We start from the raw sequence: 16,025 nt of genomic DNA, 5'->3' as shown, positions 1-16,025 counted from the left end.
TCCTTTGTATTTTATTAAGATGCAGTAGATATTGTAAGACTGGAATCATAAAGGCAGAGGCTGTATTCAGACAGAGCAAACAAACCTCTGTTTGTGATGGGCATAAACTGGGCTTGTTGCAGTGCCTACCTGCTCGCTCCCTCTCCCTCATTCCCTTGTGTATAGAACATGAATAAAAGCCCTCAAATCCTAGTTTGAGGGGAAGAAGCAAGCTTCAATTTGGCCAGGTGCCTGCATTAGAACATAACAGAAAACAGAGAACGTTTATACACTCTCTCTGCATGTTGGGTGAAAGGAAGGGAAGGATGGCATAAGGATGAATTGAGCCCATCACAGATTTCTTCACGATGTCCAAAATGCTGCCTAAGAAATCTGATTTATAAAAAAAAAAAAAAGCTTTCTGCTGAGATCTCATTGGTTTGGTTTGGACATAATGTGTAGCTACCACAATGGTTTGGCAACTCTGTGAACAAGTTATGTGTATTGCACTGCATTCTCCTTGTACACTTGGGTGATGGCTTCTCCTTGCTCACAAACTGTAGTTTGCTATTCCATCCAAATCAGTTTGATCATATGTTGCAGGGATCTTACAAATCATAGTTGCATGTTGGAGTTGTAACATCAAACACTGGCTTGTGCTGAAATACACAAGTCTGCAGTGAACATACAAAAGAAGAAGGAAGGGGGAGAAAGTGCATAAGCCATGATTCTCATGCTATCAAACTGTGGTTTGGCTTTGTGCCTGAAGCAAGCCTCTTTTTTTGCCAAAGGGCTATTAACACAAGTATGACCAAGCAAGTCCTATGGTGAGATAAAAGAATACTCGGAGTAGGCAGGAAATGAAGTTTAACCCAGAAGTATTTGTTTTATGCTAGAGTTGATTTTGTTGAAATGTTTTTTCAGCCTTGGTGATTTTGGTTTATTTTGTGTCCCCTGTGAACACTCCTGGGCTAGGAGAAAAGTTACTTTGCTCTCTCTGCATGTATAATCGCAGTAATAATGTTGCAACCAGATGGCAAAGTATCTGTAAAAACAAAGCAATAAAGACTGAAATGGTGCCTCCTCTGACAGCAAAGAATCATTGTGATTACTTTATTCACTACTGTTCTTAAACTTATATAAACAGAAGGCAAGGCAATGCTCTGTCCCCCTTTGTTTACAGACAAGCTTTAACAGACAGGTTGGCCCCTGTGTTAAATTTTCACATGCAGTAGTGTTTAAGGATATATATAAATCATAATATATGAATGACCTTCTTTCATCCTGTCACAGATGTTCAATATTGGCAGAGAGTAGGAGGGAAGAAACACACTGTTGTTGCCATTCCTGTGTTCAGTTATGCAACACATGCAGTTTGCAAAGTATGAACAGGCACATATGTGTGTGTGTGTGTATGTATATATTTACAGTGGGCAGGGTGACATGAGATATTGCTTCATTTTTTGTCACATGGTCCATATAGTTATAATGTGCTGACTTTCTGTGCTTCCAACACGTTTTCATAAGTAGATTTCTCGGCAGGGGCAGAAACAAATCAAACTCATTTCAAGTAACATCCAAATCATGATGTAAATAAACATAATTCTTGTCGATTCATGTGGGGAGACATCTGGCACCAGCTCCAGGAAGCTACAGCCCCTGGTGGTTCCTTGCGTAGGTGTCCATCAGGACTTGTCGAAACATTGCACAGGCATCTTGATTTTAAACCTATTTAAAAGTCATTGATTTGAATTAAGTTTTCCCACTCTTGATTAGAATTTCTCTGCCACAAGCCTTTTTGTGCCCTGCTGAGCTTAATTAAAAAACTTAGTGTGCATACTAAAATATTACAAAGGATTTACAGACTTAATAACTGGAGATTCTTGTTTTGGACATACTAGTAAATATTGGATGCCACGGTTAAATATTTAAAAAGTTATAGAGACTGAAATTCCATTGGAGTTGAGTAACTTAGGCAACTGTGTAGATGTACAAAAAGAATTCTTTATACATCAAGTTGTAACCAACTTGCAGTGATCCCCGTAGGGTTTTCAAGACAAGAGACATTCAGAGGTGGTGTGCTGTTGCCTGCTTCTGCGTAACAACCCAGGATTTCCTTGGTGGTCTCCCCAAGCAAGTACTAACCAGGGTTGACCCTCCTTAGCTTCTGAAATCTAATGAGAGCAGGCTATCCTGGCCCATCCAGGTATAAAAAGTAGTTGGTAATGTATTGTTGTTTGCAGGATGATTGCAAGGAGCAGTTATGTTAGTGTGTTAACAGCAAAATAAAACAGACGTCCGATAACATCTTTTAAAAGGAGAGGGAAAGCAGGAATAACCACCACTTTGCAAATGAGACAAAAGCAAAACATAGAAAGTAACCGTCTAAATTACCAGCATAATGGATGAAGTAATAAGAAAAATACAAAGAAATATTGTTGAATCAAAGGATTGATGGAAAGCTCAATATTTGGCACAGTTTGGAAATTTATCTTACAGGTATAGGTAAGAGAGAGAAAAATATCAATGGCCTTAAGGATTGTTGTTTTCTTATGAATCATTCTTTAATCCCCTCCCCCCACAATTTGAGAAAGAGCTTTGATAAATGTTGGATGCCTCTTTGATCTATATATAAGATAAAATCATGCCATGTTTTGAAAAAGTCTGGCTTTTTGGCTTTACCTTAGTTACTCTTGATATGTCAGTTTATGTGATATTTTCTGCCATAGCTAATTTGCCATAAGTCAAGATACCAAAAATGTAATGTTAAGAATTCGACAGATTTCTGACTTTTTGTATTATCCTACAGACTACCATCAACATAAGCACTATTAATCCTTTAGGTGTCACTTTTTCCTTTTGTTCCTCCCAATTGTTAAAGCCAATGCTAGCGAGGCATAAATAATTTGATGAGTGATATTTCCCATTTCTGAAAATATTTTTCTCAAACTGTAACACTATAGGACATGACCACCACATCTGAATATAATTTGCCTTACTGGTTACAGTTTCTCCAACATTTATTTTTATTTGTGGTGTTTATTCTTGCAAGGCATCCTGGGGTAATATACCATCAATGTAATGGTTTCAGAGAGTTCTTCGTATGAACTATTGATATAGTTTTCCTTGTTTGAGTCATCATAACTTATTTAATATGTTCCCTTTTTATCCCAATATCATTTTCTTACCTTGTTTTCATACCATTTGACATTTTTGTATCTATTTCAACTAAATGAGAATATATTTTAGAGATCATTCCCTTTGCACTGTTTATATGTTGCATTAGGATGTGTTCATCTTTCTGGTCATAGTTATCCTTACTGTAGGATTTACAATTAAATATTGTAATTGATGAAGAAGAATCAAGTTTGTTAAATGTCCTTGCTACTTTTCTTTTAGTTATAATTTAATACAGTAAGGAGGATTCCATTTACATGAAGTCTTTCATTCTGAAAATCACCCTTTCTTTCTATTTAACATATTTTTCTGGTTTATCTAAAAAAGAAAAGTTGGGGTATAATGTAAAAAAGAAGCAATAGGGGATCTCTCTGGAATCAGTTTGATCTTCCATTTAATCTAAACTTTTAATGCAGTGTATAGAAAAGGATTCTCTACCCATTTTGTATCTCTTGCTTTTCTCTCTCCAAAAACAATTTTCTCAGTTAATTCCAGATGTTTCCCATTTGCTTCCATGCTCATCCATGGCTTATCCAGTAACATCTTAAAGACTAACAACATTTATTTTAATATCAGCTTTCATGAATCAGAGCTCACTTTCTTGGTGACTCATACCTGAGGAAGTGAACTTTGACTCATGAAAGCTCATATTGAAATAAATGTTAGTGTTGGAGTGAAGGCTGCTCAGCATGCCTGGACATGGAGGGGGGCATTATATTGTTCTAAATCTGTGTGTGTGTTCTTAGTGAATGGGATGCCTTGCATTGTCTAATCTGAGAGCTTCTCTCTGACTTCTCTTCATGTGCCCTTTGTGTTCTCTCTCTTCTCATGAATCTGCAAGAAGCTTGATGTAGCTGCAGATTTCTCCAGTTGCGCCTATGTGCAGCCAGATCAGCTGGCTGTTTACAATAACAAACAGTAGCCTTTAAAATTAGGCTTCATCTCTCTCCTTTCCACTGCAACATAAATGTGAATTGAATCTACCTCAATAAAAGGTGTTTAACTTTTTGCTATGTAGTTGCTTGGAGTCTATTTGCTGCATGTTTGGTGAAGTGGTTAAGTGCGTGGTTTGGTGTAGTGCAGGGGTGGGCCAATGGTAGCTCTTCAGATTTTTTTTTGCCTACAACTCCCATCAGCCCCAGCCATTGGCCATTGTTGCTGGGGCTGATGGGAGTTGTAGGCAAAAAATATCTGGAGAGCTACCGTTGGCTACCCCTAGTGTAGTGGTTAAAAGTCCACGCAATTAACCACTGTACTAAACTGGCTCTTACCTTGGAGATAAGATTCCCCACTCCTTCACTTGCAGCTGCTGGAATGGCCTTGGGTCAGCCATAGCTCTTTCAGAGTTGTCCTTGAAATGGCAGCTTCTGGGAGAGCTCTCTCAGCCCCACCTACCTCACAGGGTGTCTGTAAGTGAAGGAGGAAGGTAAAGGAGATTGTAAGGCGCTCTGAGATTCAGAGTGAAGGGCGGGGTATAAATCCAATATCATCATCTTCATGTGATACCTTGCTTTTCTCATTATGCAATTTGCTGTACTAAGTAATACGTATACCAAGTAGTTAGCACTTATAGTGCCATTGGACTTCTGTTCTGTTTTGTTACCTACAAGAATGTTCAGGGCTTTCACTGAAACTAGTGCAGTTTCATAAGTGACCATGAATTAAAGGTATTCTATACCACAGCTGATACCACAGTTTCTCAGTTGACAAATTCATTAAGAAACAAAGGTTTTAATAGGATGGGGTGGCCAAACTGGCTTGGGAGCCACATGTGGCTCTTTCACACATATTGTATGGCTCTCAGAAGTTGAGGAGGAACTTAATGCAGGCTTACTCTCTCATAAGCACGCTTAGTATTAGGACCTCAGACAGCCTCTTAGTGACTATTTCCGCCATGTGTGAAGCAGGGAAGGAGGAAGAAAAAGGCAGGCTTGTAAACTCTTTTCCTCTACCACAGAGGTCACCAGAGACCTAGAGTGGAAAAAGAGAGCTCAAGAGTTGAGGGAGCCACTGGAAAGAGGGACAGAATTAAAGAGGGCTGCACAGGGTCCCAACTTAGTTTCATAGCTCTTGTAGGAACTGTATTTACGAACCTTGGTGTCAAGGCAAAGAGACATACGTAATGATGCAAATGGTGGCCAATGGTTTATATTGTACATGTGTGTTTTTCTCCCACTGGTGCCAAAAAATAATTCCCTAACCTTTCCCTATGCTGGTCTTATGGGGACTATTATTCCCAGCTTTATATATATATATTTTAAGTCTCCTAGCATGATTGTGTTGTAAAGTGCATACATATGTATTTTATCTTTCTGTGCAAAGAAAGTATTAAGAGTTTTAATAAAGATGTGTATGTGATATTGTTAATGTCTTGCAGCTCTCAAACATCTGACGTTTATTCTGTGTGGCTGTTATGTTAAGCAAGTTTGGCCACCCTGTAATAGAATATGAGGTCTGTTTGTTAGCTTTTGGGATAACTTACCTTGCATTGAATAATGTTAAGATATAGTTATGTGATTTCTTTAAATATAATATGAATGAAATACTGCTATATGTATACTTTGTTTTCTACTTTCCAGTTCTGTTGTGCCCAAAGTGGAACTGTTACTGATACATATATACATCTATGCATATTAATATTGCTATGTGTATACTTTGTTTTTTTACTTTCCAGTTCTGTCATACCAAAAGTGGAACTGTTACTGATTTATCTATTGTACTTAATTAAAACTTTTAACTAGAATTTATTTAGTGGGAAGTATTGCTGTTTCCTAAAAGCTAAAACAGAGTCCCTTAAGTCATGTGAAGTCCCTAATTCGCAACAGTGTGGATGTGATTTTCTCTTAAAAATGAATGGAATAGTCTTGGCAGACTTTCCCCTACCTTCTCCAATAGATAGAATACCCAACCTGCATTATATGACATTTTGGGGGGAAGGCTGTGGCTCAGAGGTAGAGCATGTGCTTGGAATGCAAAAGATCCCAGGTTCAATCCCTGCTGCCTCCAGTTAAGTGACCAGGCAGCAGGTAATGAGAAAGGCCACTGCCTGAGACCCTGGAGAGCTACTGCCAATCTGAGTAGACAATACTGACCTCAATGGATCAAGGATCTGATTCAGTATAAGGCAGATTCATGTGTTCATGATGGCATGGAACTGCAAGGCTACCATGGGGATGTTTGCTGGGACTCTGCGTTCCTGTGAGATAGACAAGCAACTCTGCAGATGAGGCGGAGAGAGATGGGCTCAGCAGATTTCACAAATGGTGGACATATAATGGATTTCTAAACAAATTTGTCTTGAATTGGAGAACAGTGTGTGGTCATGCTTAAAAATTCTGTGACGCTTCCCCCCACAAAAATACAGAAAGCAGTTTATAATCCATAGTACAATTAACAATAAAATCACTCTTTTAAAAATGCAGCCTACAGCAAGATTAATATTAAGTTACAAAGCCTTGAAGTAAGTGTCTCAACAACAGCATAAACAGCAATTTGAAACAACACATGTTGCTGAAAATGTAAGCTCCAGACTCCTATTGAGAGGGAAGTGTTTAGCGAGCTATGTAAAGATGGATGTTGGTGTGAATGCCCCACTGAAAAATGTCACTGAAAAAGGCAGAGTTTCAGATATTGTGTGAAAGCTGCTTCAGAAATGTATGGCTAATAGGTGAAGTAGAAATGAATGGCTTGTATCGCGTAACTTTTACATTTATGACATTTTTCAGGTTGATGCTTATTTAGTCAGAAGTGTCATTTAATTGACTGGGACTTTATTTCAGATAAATGCATATCACATCTTTGGATGGATTAGTGGGGGAGATGAAAGCTATGAATGAATGCATTGCTTAAAGTTACTGAAAATGTGAAGCATTTTTTTTCAGGGCATTGTCCATCTGGGATAACAATCTGCAGATCACAACAATGTGCAGCATGGTGGGAGCATGGTTTGGAGCATTTCCTATTCCCCTGGATTGGGATCGACCATGGCAGGTTAGTTTCTTGGCCTAATATGGATGAATAAAAAAATTGCTTTGTTTGGTTCAGACCAAAGTCCATCTGGTCTGCTACTGTATTTCCTGTAGCAGCCTTTCAGATCCCTGTGATATATGTATAAGGAAGACATGAAGGTGAAACACTGTTGTAGTATTTTGCCCCCAACATCTGCACATGGAGACTTAGATATTGTAGCTAATAGCAATTGATGACTGGTTTTTACAGAATGTGGCTCTTTGCCACATCTTGCAGCGTAAATTCAGCTGCTGAAATACTGTGTCTGCAAGCTGAGAAGAAAGGGAAACTTTTCAGCAGCCTTGTGGTGAAGGCACATTTAAGATATATAATCTGAATATCTTTTTTCATTTTGAAATTGTTGCATGCAGATGGCCCCTCACTGATCTTTTAAAAAAGCCGCTCTGGTATCTTTTGTGTTTGTCTATTGTGCATTTGTCTAAAGATCATCTGAATAAAGCTGATTAGGCTCAATATGTGTTTTGTCAACTGAAAGGCAATGAAATAATAGATGAAGAAAGCTGATTTTCTCCAATTAGGTAACAGTGAAACAGGGCTTGTGTGGTTCACGATTCATCTGCATTCAGGTGGTGTAAATGTACAGCAACATTTCTTATTTATGGTGCAGAATTGCCATTCCTAGAGTCCAGTGCTTGTCCAATCAGCTTAGCTCCATTGATGTCACAGGAGGCCATGTACTCTTATGCCATCTGAGAATGTGGCCCATGGTATCTGTAGTTTCCTTCCATTAAAGCACTTAACGAAATGCCTTTGAACATGGCTGCTGCCTCCAAATTGATTTGTAAGAGTGGCATAGCCAAGCTCTGCATCGAAAACCTAGCTTGCAGTTTCAAACAGAGCCCTGGCAAGCTTTGGTCTTTGGCTGCATATAAAAAAAATGTGAAGCTTGCAAGAAAGCTATACGTTCAACTGCCTGAGCTGCTGATGGCAGTTGATGCCATTTAAGAGCTTCTGTAATTTTTAAGTCACTAGAGATCCTTTTGATTTTAAAAAAATAATTGGGGGGGGGAGGATTTTGTTTTATAATGAGAACTTGATTCAGATGTTCTAGCAGCACATGGTATGCCAACTGCAGGGAAGGAGTTTTTTGCAGCAGTCAAACTGCAGCCAGCATCTCTGGACTTGGGGATTAGAGATGTCACATGGGGAGCCATTATAATGTTGTGGTTAGAGTGCTAGACTAGAGATCTGGGAAACACAGGTTCAAATCTAAGGTTGCCAAGTCCAAGAAATATCTGGGGACTTTGGGGGTAACAAGCATAACTGAACTCCAAAGGGAGTTCGGGCCATCACATTTAAAGGGACGGCACACCTTTTCAGTTCCTTCCTTCCATAGGAAATAATGAAGGATAGGGGCACCTTCTTTTGGGGCTCATAGAATTGGACCCCCTGGTCCAATCGTTTTGAAACTTGGGGAGTATTTTGGGGAGAGGCGCTAGATGCTATACTGAAAATTTGGTGCCTCTACCCCGAAAAACAGTCCCCTCAGAGCCCCAGATACCTGCAGATCAATTCTCCATGATTTTCTATGGGAATAAATCTCCATAGGGAATAATAGAGTTCCCAGCAGACATTTTCCTCCCCTCCCCCAACTTTCTGACGACCCTGAAGCGGGGGGAGGGCCTCCAAACCGGGGGATCCCCTGCCCCCACCTGGGGATTGGCAACCCTATTCAAATCCCTACACAAATATGGATGCTTTCTGGGTGACTGGATCATTTTCACTCCTTGTCAACCTAATCGTCTCCAGAGGCATTGCTATGAGGATAAAATACAGAAGTGTACCCATCCCTGAGCCCCTTGGAGAAAGGGCAGAATAAAAGTATAGTAGGTGGATAAATTTAATTTAGAACTTAAATAAATCAGCCAATACTCACTTCACCTTTTTTGTGCACACACACATGTGTTTACAATAATGTTGTGTAATGGTTTGTGTGTCATTCTGTTACTAAGGAAACTTGAGTTCAGATCCCCACTCTTCCATGGAGGCCCAGGTAGCAACCACCGCCAAATCCGCATTCTCTCATCTCTCTGTGTTGTTAGCCTGCTTCGGCGGGGAGGGCGGGATACAAATAAAAATTGTTGTTGTTCATCTTAGGCAGACAAGGCAGCTGGTTCCATACCTGGAGTGCAGCAACTTGACAACAGTGATCCATGGGACGGTCACCTTGAGAATAGACTACTGTAATGCCCTCTACATGGGGCTGCCCTTGACCCAAATTCGGAAGCTGCAACTGGTGCAAACTGCGGCAGCCAGATTGTTATTGCAGCTACCTTTACAGGAGCACATTCAACCTGTTCTAGAAATGCTGCACTGGTTTCCAGTAGCATTCCAGATTCGCTTCAAGGTGCCGGTCATGACCTTTAAAGCCTTATATGGCCTGGGACCGGTCTACCTTTGGGGCCGCCTTTCTCCGTATGAGCTCAAGAGGGCACTGCATTCAAGTTCCCAAAATCTCCTTATGATCCCTGGGCCAAAAGAAGCTCAGCTGTCTACCACTGGAGCAAGAGCCTTTTTGGTAGCAGCCCCCCTCCCACTTGTGGAATGCCCTCCCTGAAAACATCAGGGCCCTGTGGGACCTGCCACAGTTCCACAGGGCCTTCAAGACTGAACTGTTTAAACTAGTTTTCAACATCTGGGGGGGGGGGCGACCACCATTCCACAGCATCGACAACTTATTCCAATATAAGTATAGAGCACTAAATAACATACCCATCTTGGATTTTTATGAACTGTAAATTGTATAAAATTACTATCTATTTTGAATGTTTATGTTTTAACTGTTAGCTGCCCTGAGCCCATTTGGGGAGGGTGGGATATAAATATGATAAAATAAAGTTCATATGGTAGCCTTGGGCTTGTCATTCTCACTCAGCCTAGCCTACCTCACACAGTTGTTGTGAGGATAAAATGGGTGAAGAGACCTTGTAAGCCATGCTGAGCTCACCAGAGGAAAGGCTAAGTAAAAATCTCATAAGTTTCACATATACTGAGTACAATATGTTTACATCAGTACATATTCTTCCCCTCTGTTCCATTGCCTTGATCTTCTTCCCCTCCCTCTGTTGAACTGTAAAGCGTTATGACCCCACATGTCTCACTTTCTCCCACTTAAGCAGCTCTTCCATGGGAAAAAGAACCACTTAAGTTGGAGCAAGCTCCTTAGGCTGGAGCTCAGTGAAGTGGTAGGACAGGCGTAGAATATGTCCCATAGTTTTCAAAGGTTTTTTTTAAGTGGCACATGTTCACCTTTCTTGATGTGTCTTGTACTAGTGTATGTACATACAATATCAAACAATTGGTCAAACACCTCAGTGTTTGGAAAGAGTAGAAGGCTAGATAATAAATGGAAGCCTGCCTGGGTGAGAGAAGGTAGGCAGGAACATGTGGTGTGTCTTTGCAGGGCCCCTATGAATGTTACCCATCACCACGTTAGAAGAGGCCATGTGGTCCCAGAAAACTACAAGAAGCCTGGTCCACCCTTGAGAAGCAGAAGGAGTTTGGTTTTGGGGGGGGGGGGCATTTTTTGGCAGGGAGGGGGAATCTAGGAAGTTGCTGGGCAATATGTTTCTCTACTATTGAATATGTGTTTGTGTAGAGTATTTTTAATCATGCTTTCCCATCATATATGGTGTTTGAGCCAGCTTTTAAAAATCCATCAGATATATAACAGATTAATTATACATGTATGCACAAAATTGACAAGCTAATGTTGCTTCAATGGCCTCTGCCCAGTCTTCAAGATCTTCCTGGCACTGTGACTTTGGATGTTGTTTCTTCTGGCCTCAGCTGCTGTGGAGTGAAAACTCCTTGCTTCTCAACCCTCAATGTAACTGGCTGCCCAACAGACCCTTAGCAGCCCAGCGTTATCATGCTTTGTGTGGATGGTGGTGCTTCTCCTGGGCTACTATCCCCATGCTGTAGAACTCTACCATTCCTTTATTTAGAGATTCCCCCCCACCCCTGGTCCTCTGGTCACTGCTGGCTGCTTGTTCTTTCATTCTGCACGCATATATTCAGAGCACATATATACATACACACAAAAATGCTTCTTGATACCACATAGCCAGAAGGTATGACTCCTTATGAGACCCCTTTCTTTTCCAAAGTTATTCAAAGGGACTAAACTCCAGAAAATTTTAATGGACTACATGGCCTGCTGATAAAATACACAGATTCCCCCCTTCCCTTTACAAAGTTCTCATTTTTTATTTCTGTTATTCTTTGAAAACAGATGAAATTTATACTATTTCTGAAGTAGTGTGCAAATCTCAGATTAAGAAAATACAATATGTGATTCACTGGAGTAAAAACCATAAAGCCTGCTTTTATTGGAAAAGGTAAATTTTTTTACCAACAATTGGCTTTCAGGACTCAGGAAATATTGATTGGAGAAGTTTTATATTCTTTTATGGACTCTTTGGCCATTGTTCCAGGAGAAAAACACTTATTCCAGCATGCCTGCATGGAGTAGGGTGAGAGTCGGGGTGGACCTTTGATACTGAGGTTGCATTGAAGTGTTAATAATGGCAAAAAGAGATGATTCCAGGAAAGCTTTAGTTTAATTTGTGTTCCTTTGATATAAACAATCTGCTTGGTGCCTGAGGAATATATAACTCAAGAGCTTCTTTATGGTCCCTTCCTGCAATTTCTTGTTCCTATGAAGGAAATTACTACTTTTCCTTTTATGTAGAAAATATAACTGAAAACAGAACTCATTCATTAAGTAATAGTCTTGGTGGTAGATTTCGGCTCTCTCACTGTCTGGGATATAAAAGCCAAAATTTTCCCTAGTAGTTACACAATAACTCTGGAGTCTTTGGGAGCTGCTAGAATATGATGGAATGGGCCCTTTAGAGCAAGCATGGAGGAAACTGTAGGTATATGTCCCTCCCCCCACTCCTGGAAGTGGTGAAAACTGAAGGGTTCTCCTGTGGGAAGAACATCAGTTGGTGAGGGGGTGATAACCACATTATTCTCCTACCTCCCATGTGGTCTTCTCCATTACATACCAGAATGGCATGGGAAGCAACCACATGGAATTGTTAGCCATGCTAACTCTCAACCTGTCCCTGACTAACAAAAATTTATGATTTTATTTGAACTTCCAAGAAGTTTAGCATCATCATCCCATTTGTATCCTGATTCCTACCCATTTTCCAAGGAGTTCTGGGTGGCCTAGGTATATATTGCTTTTCGTCTTATCCTCATATCCACCCCATGGACTAAATTTGACTGGTCTAAGGTCACCCTGGTCTAAGGTCATGAGTTTTATGACTGAATGCAGCTTGTGTTTCCCTGATCCAAGTTCAGCACTCTGGCTTCTGCACTACATTGACTCTCTTTACAATCGATTAGGTTTCTGCATGCACAAAAGTCCTTGCAGAAGTGCTAAAATTATTCTTCACTTCCTGCTTGTGTTAAGTGAAAGTGATTTATTCCTGCTTCCCCTGCACATACACATGCACGAGACCTAATGCTTGGTATTTCTTCTGAAATAACTTCACAAATAATGGGAACCGTTGGTTGTACATAGCAATGCTCCATGTTTATATTCTTCCATTAAAAATATATTGACGCTCTCTGTGTTGCTACAGCCCTTACACTGTTGGCTTGCACATGCAGAACTGCGCTGAGTGCGCTTTCCTGTTTCCTTGTGCATAGCTAGACCCAAGCCATTTGGCAAAGTAGTCTTATGTTAATAGTGCCATGGTTATAGCCTCTTCACCTAAAAGTGATAAATCTTTTTTAAAAAGTTTTGCCAACAAAAGAAAGTTAAAACTTTTGGACATTTCTGTCTCTTTCAGAGAGATTTCCAATTCACATAAAAAGAAAAAGGAATTGTTTCTTTCCCTCTCCTTTGTATGCAAGTCAAGTAACTTTAAGCCATCAACACTCACAAAAATGAAGAAAACAGCCTGGTTCCTCAAACAGACTCTTAAAAACTAGAGCCATCCTGCAGAGATGGCTATTTATAATACAGTGTGAGCTATGAAATTAAAGAGGCAATAAATTCAGCTGGCTAAAAATAGAAATAGGTTCCCCCCATAAATATATATATTGTACTAAATATCACTTAATTTATTTCTAAAAATAGATTGGTGGCTAAACTGGTTTTATTATAACTGCCAGTTTTTTTTAAATCATGCTTCAGGAAATTTCTCTAATGAAGGTACTCTGTTAAAACCATAACATACCTACTTAAAACGGTAGCATTTTTTTTCTTCCTTTGGGTCTACTTCTCTGAAAATTTCAGTTTTGTGATCCTTTTAAAAAGCTGTTCAACTTAAAGTGCCACACTTACTAATAATATGGTCCTGAATGAATATATAATGCTGTCTAACAAGGCAGACTTTTAGGAGTCTGCAGCAGCTAGTTTGTGAGTTCCTGGTAGACTACTGGCTGCTGTAATATAGTTTATACATCCCCTGAAAGATGCAAAAAAGGATCACAAAAAGATCTGCTCTGGGTTGTTTACCAGAAAGCTTCATTCCAGGTGCTATTTCTAGTCAGTTCTGTTTTGAGGACATAACAGAACATGCTAACATGCTGGGTTGGGGGGAATAGCTTGGGATATTACTCAGCAGTAGCGCTCATAAATGAAAAGGTTAGTGACCCCCCATGTTAGCCCATGTAGCTTGTAATAGGCCATCTGGACTGACAGTTCTTCACAACCTTGGAAAGAAAAGGTATTTTCTGACATTTGATGGACACCCAAGATGCTTTAACTAGAAATGCCAGGGAATAAATGACTACTTACCTGCAAAGCCCTGTTCTCTTACACTGAATTGCCCCTGTTGGATTGGCATGAGGCAAATGGAAATATTTTGACAACACTGTAATTCTTCATGCTTACTTTGAGATTTTGTTTTGTCCATTACATAATACATAAATGCACAGTATAATTACAACTGTACAGTATAAATTATTTTCTGGATTTTTGAATAGAAAAGCAAGATGCAAATATATTTTATATTCTCTTCCAAAACATGGCTCTACATTTAACATCCTGACAAATTCAAATTACTCACCCTGCTTCTTGATATCCATTAGTGATTGTGTAGAAGAAAGCTTATTGAACCATCACAGTGGGTGCTGAGCAGTGATAGTTTGTACAGCCTTCCAGACCAGGATTGTATGACAGTCAGAATAGCCACTGCTTGGATACTAAAGCCTTCTCTGTTGACACCCCTCCCCCCCCCGCCCGGTAGGGTGGATACCTCTTTCAATGCTCATAATGCTTTCAAACACTGCCAATGAGTGCATGAGAACATTACAATTAAATGGATGGGGTTAGTCACATCCCTTTTCTTCACAGTAGGGTACCAAGTGGGAAAACTCCATGTGGTTATGATATTCATCAATTTGGAAATCTCCTCCTTTCGGATTCTATAAACTATTGCAAGGGTGGCCAGCGGTAGGTCTTCAGTTGTTTTTTGCCTACAACTTCCATCAGCCCCAGCCATTGGCCATGCTGGCTGGGGCTGATGGGAGTTGTAGGCAAAAAACATCTGGAGAGCTACCGTTGGCCACCCCTGAACTATTGGATATTTTCCTCCCCTGCTGTTCTTCCTTGTAGATGATTTCAATTCTCAGCATTCCCAGGAGCATCTGTGTTGGAGGGTGGGGGCTCTTTTGTCTATTTTGTTTCAATCCTGCTCCTCATTTGAGCTCATGATATCATACCTGGTTATCAAAGATTTCAGGTTTTCATGGCTGGTAACATCATTAGGGTTTGTAGAATCTTTTGGGCTCAAGTGCCGTGTTCTACTGGAGAAACTTTTCCTTCCAGACGTTTCGTTCTCAGCTGCGGAGAACGCCACTGAGGATGTTCTCCGCAGCTGAGAACGAAACGTCTGGAAGGAAAACTTTCTCCAGTAGAACACGGCACTTGAGCCCAAAAGATTCTACAAACCCTCATACCTGGTTGTTCTTTTGCTTCTGTGGTCATAAAAAAACCCTGTGAAGGTCGGATAAGGTGAGAGAGTGTGACTGGCCCAAAATCAACCAGCAAGCTTAATGGCAAAGGCTCTTCTATTTCCTAGTTGGACATTCTGTTACATCACTTTGGTTGTCTACTAGTGTGCATTTCAGTACATACCCCAGACATCTCCCAAGTATAGTCAACTGCTGACCTCATCTGTGGATGGTCAGTTTTAAAAAAAATGTGTTTGCACCTGGAAGTCATGACGGCCTCAGGTGACTGACCCCTACTAGGGGCTTAGAAGATATTCAGAGAGGTGGCTGAATAAAGCCTGCCCCTGCCCTCCTGACTTCTGGTATTCCAAGGAAGTCTCCAATCCAAGTACTTGCCAGAGTTGACCCTGCTTAGCTTCTGAGATGTGATGCCTGGGCTATCCAGGTCAGAGCCATTTTTCTGCTTTTGTGGTCATTAGAAATACTTGCTTTGTAAGTCTTTGAAACAGAAGAGTAATATTTCAGAATGAACCTATCATAGTTTTTGCGAACTTCCTAGTGATCTCAGTCATTTTCATAAAAGAAAGTATTCCAGACAAGTATGAGTAAGAACAGCTGCTCAGCTCCATCCTCCCATGCTTGAGGCAGTATGAGAACTTCTGCCTAAGGAAAGGGGGAAGACCTGTTGTGTAAGAGGCTTTTATTATCATTTTGTACTGCCATTTCTTTTGGGTGTGACTTATAAGTCAACTTGGGCCCTACATGGTAGAAGAAAGGCAACCTGGAAGATTTCAAAATACCATTTTAAAAAAAATCAGCCAGTAGCCATGATTCCACGAACTGGTTTAGGTGAGCTAAAGGGTTTGTCTGCAAACAGCTGGATTTTCTTTTAAAAGTTATAACAAATCAAGGTCTTGGTATCC

The 16,025-nt window shown here is 40.3% G+C and overlaps 1 protein-coding gene across 1 annotated transcript in view; it reads left to right on the top strand.

Annotated features, from left to right (window-relative positions):
- The window catches only part of LOC132577983 (phosphatidylinositol-glycan biosynthesis class F protein-like), a 32,373-nt gene that overhangs the window by 10,394 nt on the left and 5,954 nt on the right, over positions 1-16,025 (top strand). Inside the window, exon 5 of the mRNA XM_060247777.1 lies at positions 7,038-7,146. Within this exon, the coding sequence (XP_060103760.1) occupies positions 7,038-7,146 (109 nt within the window). The remainder of the gene's footprint in view (positions 1-7,037; positions 7,147-16,025) is intronic.

The sequence above is a fragment of the Heteronotia binoei genome, chromosome 1 (genome assembly GCF_032191835.1).
Source record: "Heteronotia binoei isolate CCM8104 ecotype False Entrance Well chromosome 1, APGP_CSIRO_Hbin_v1, whole genome shotgun sequence".
Taxonomy (NCBI): domain Eukaryota; kingdom Metazoa; phylum Chordata; class Lepidosauria; order Squamata; family Gekkonidae; genus Heteronotia; species Heteronotia binoei.
Note: the sequence above shows the minus strand (reverse complement) of the source record. Positions and strands in the feature narration are given on the sequence as shown.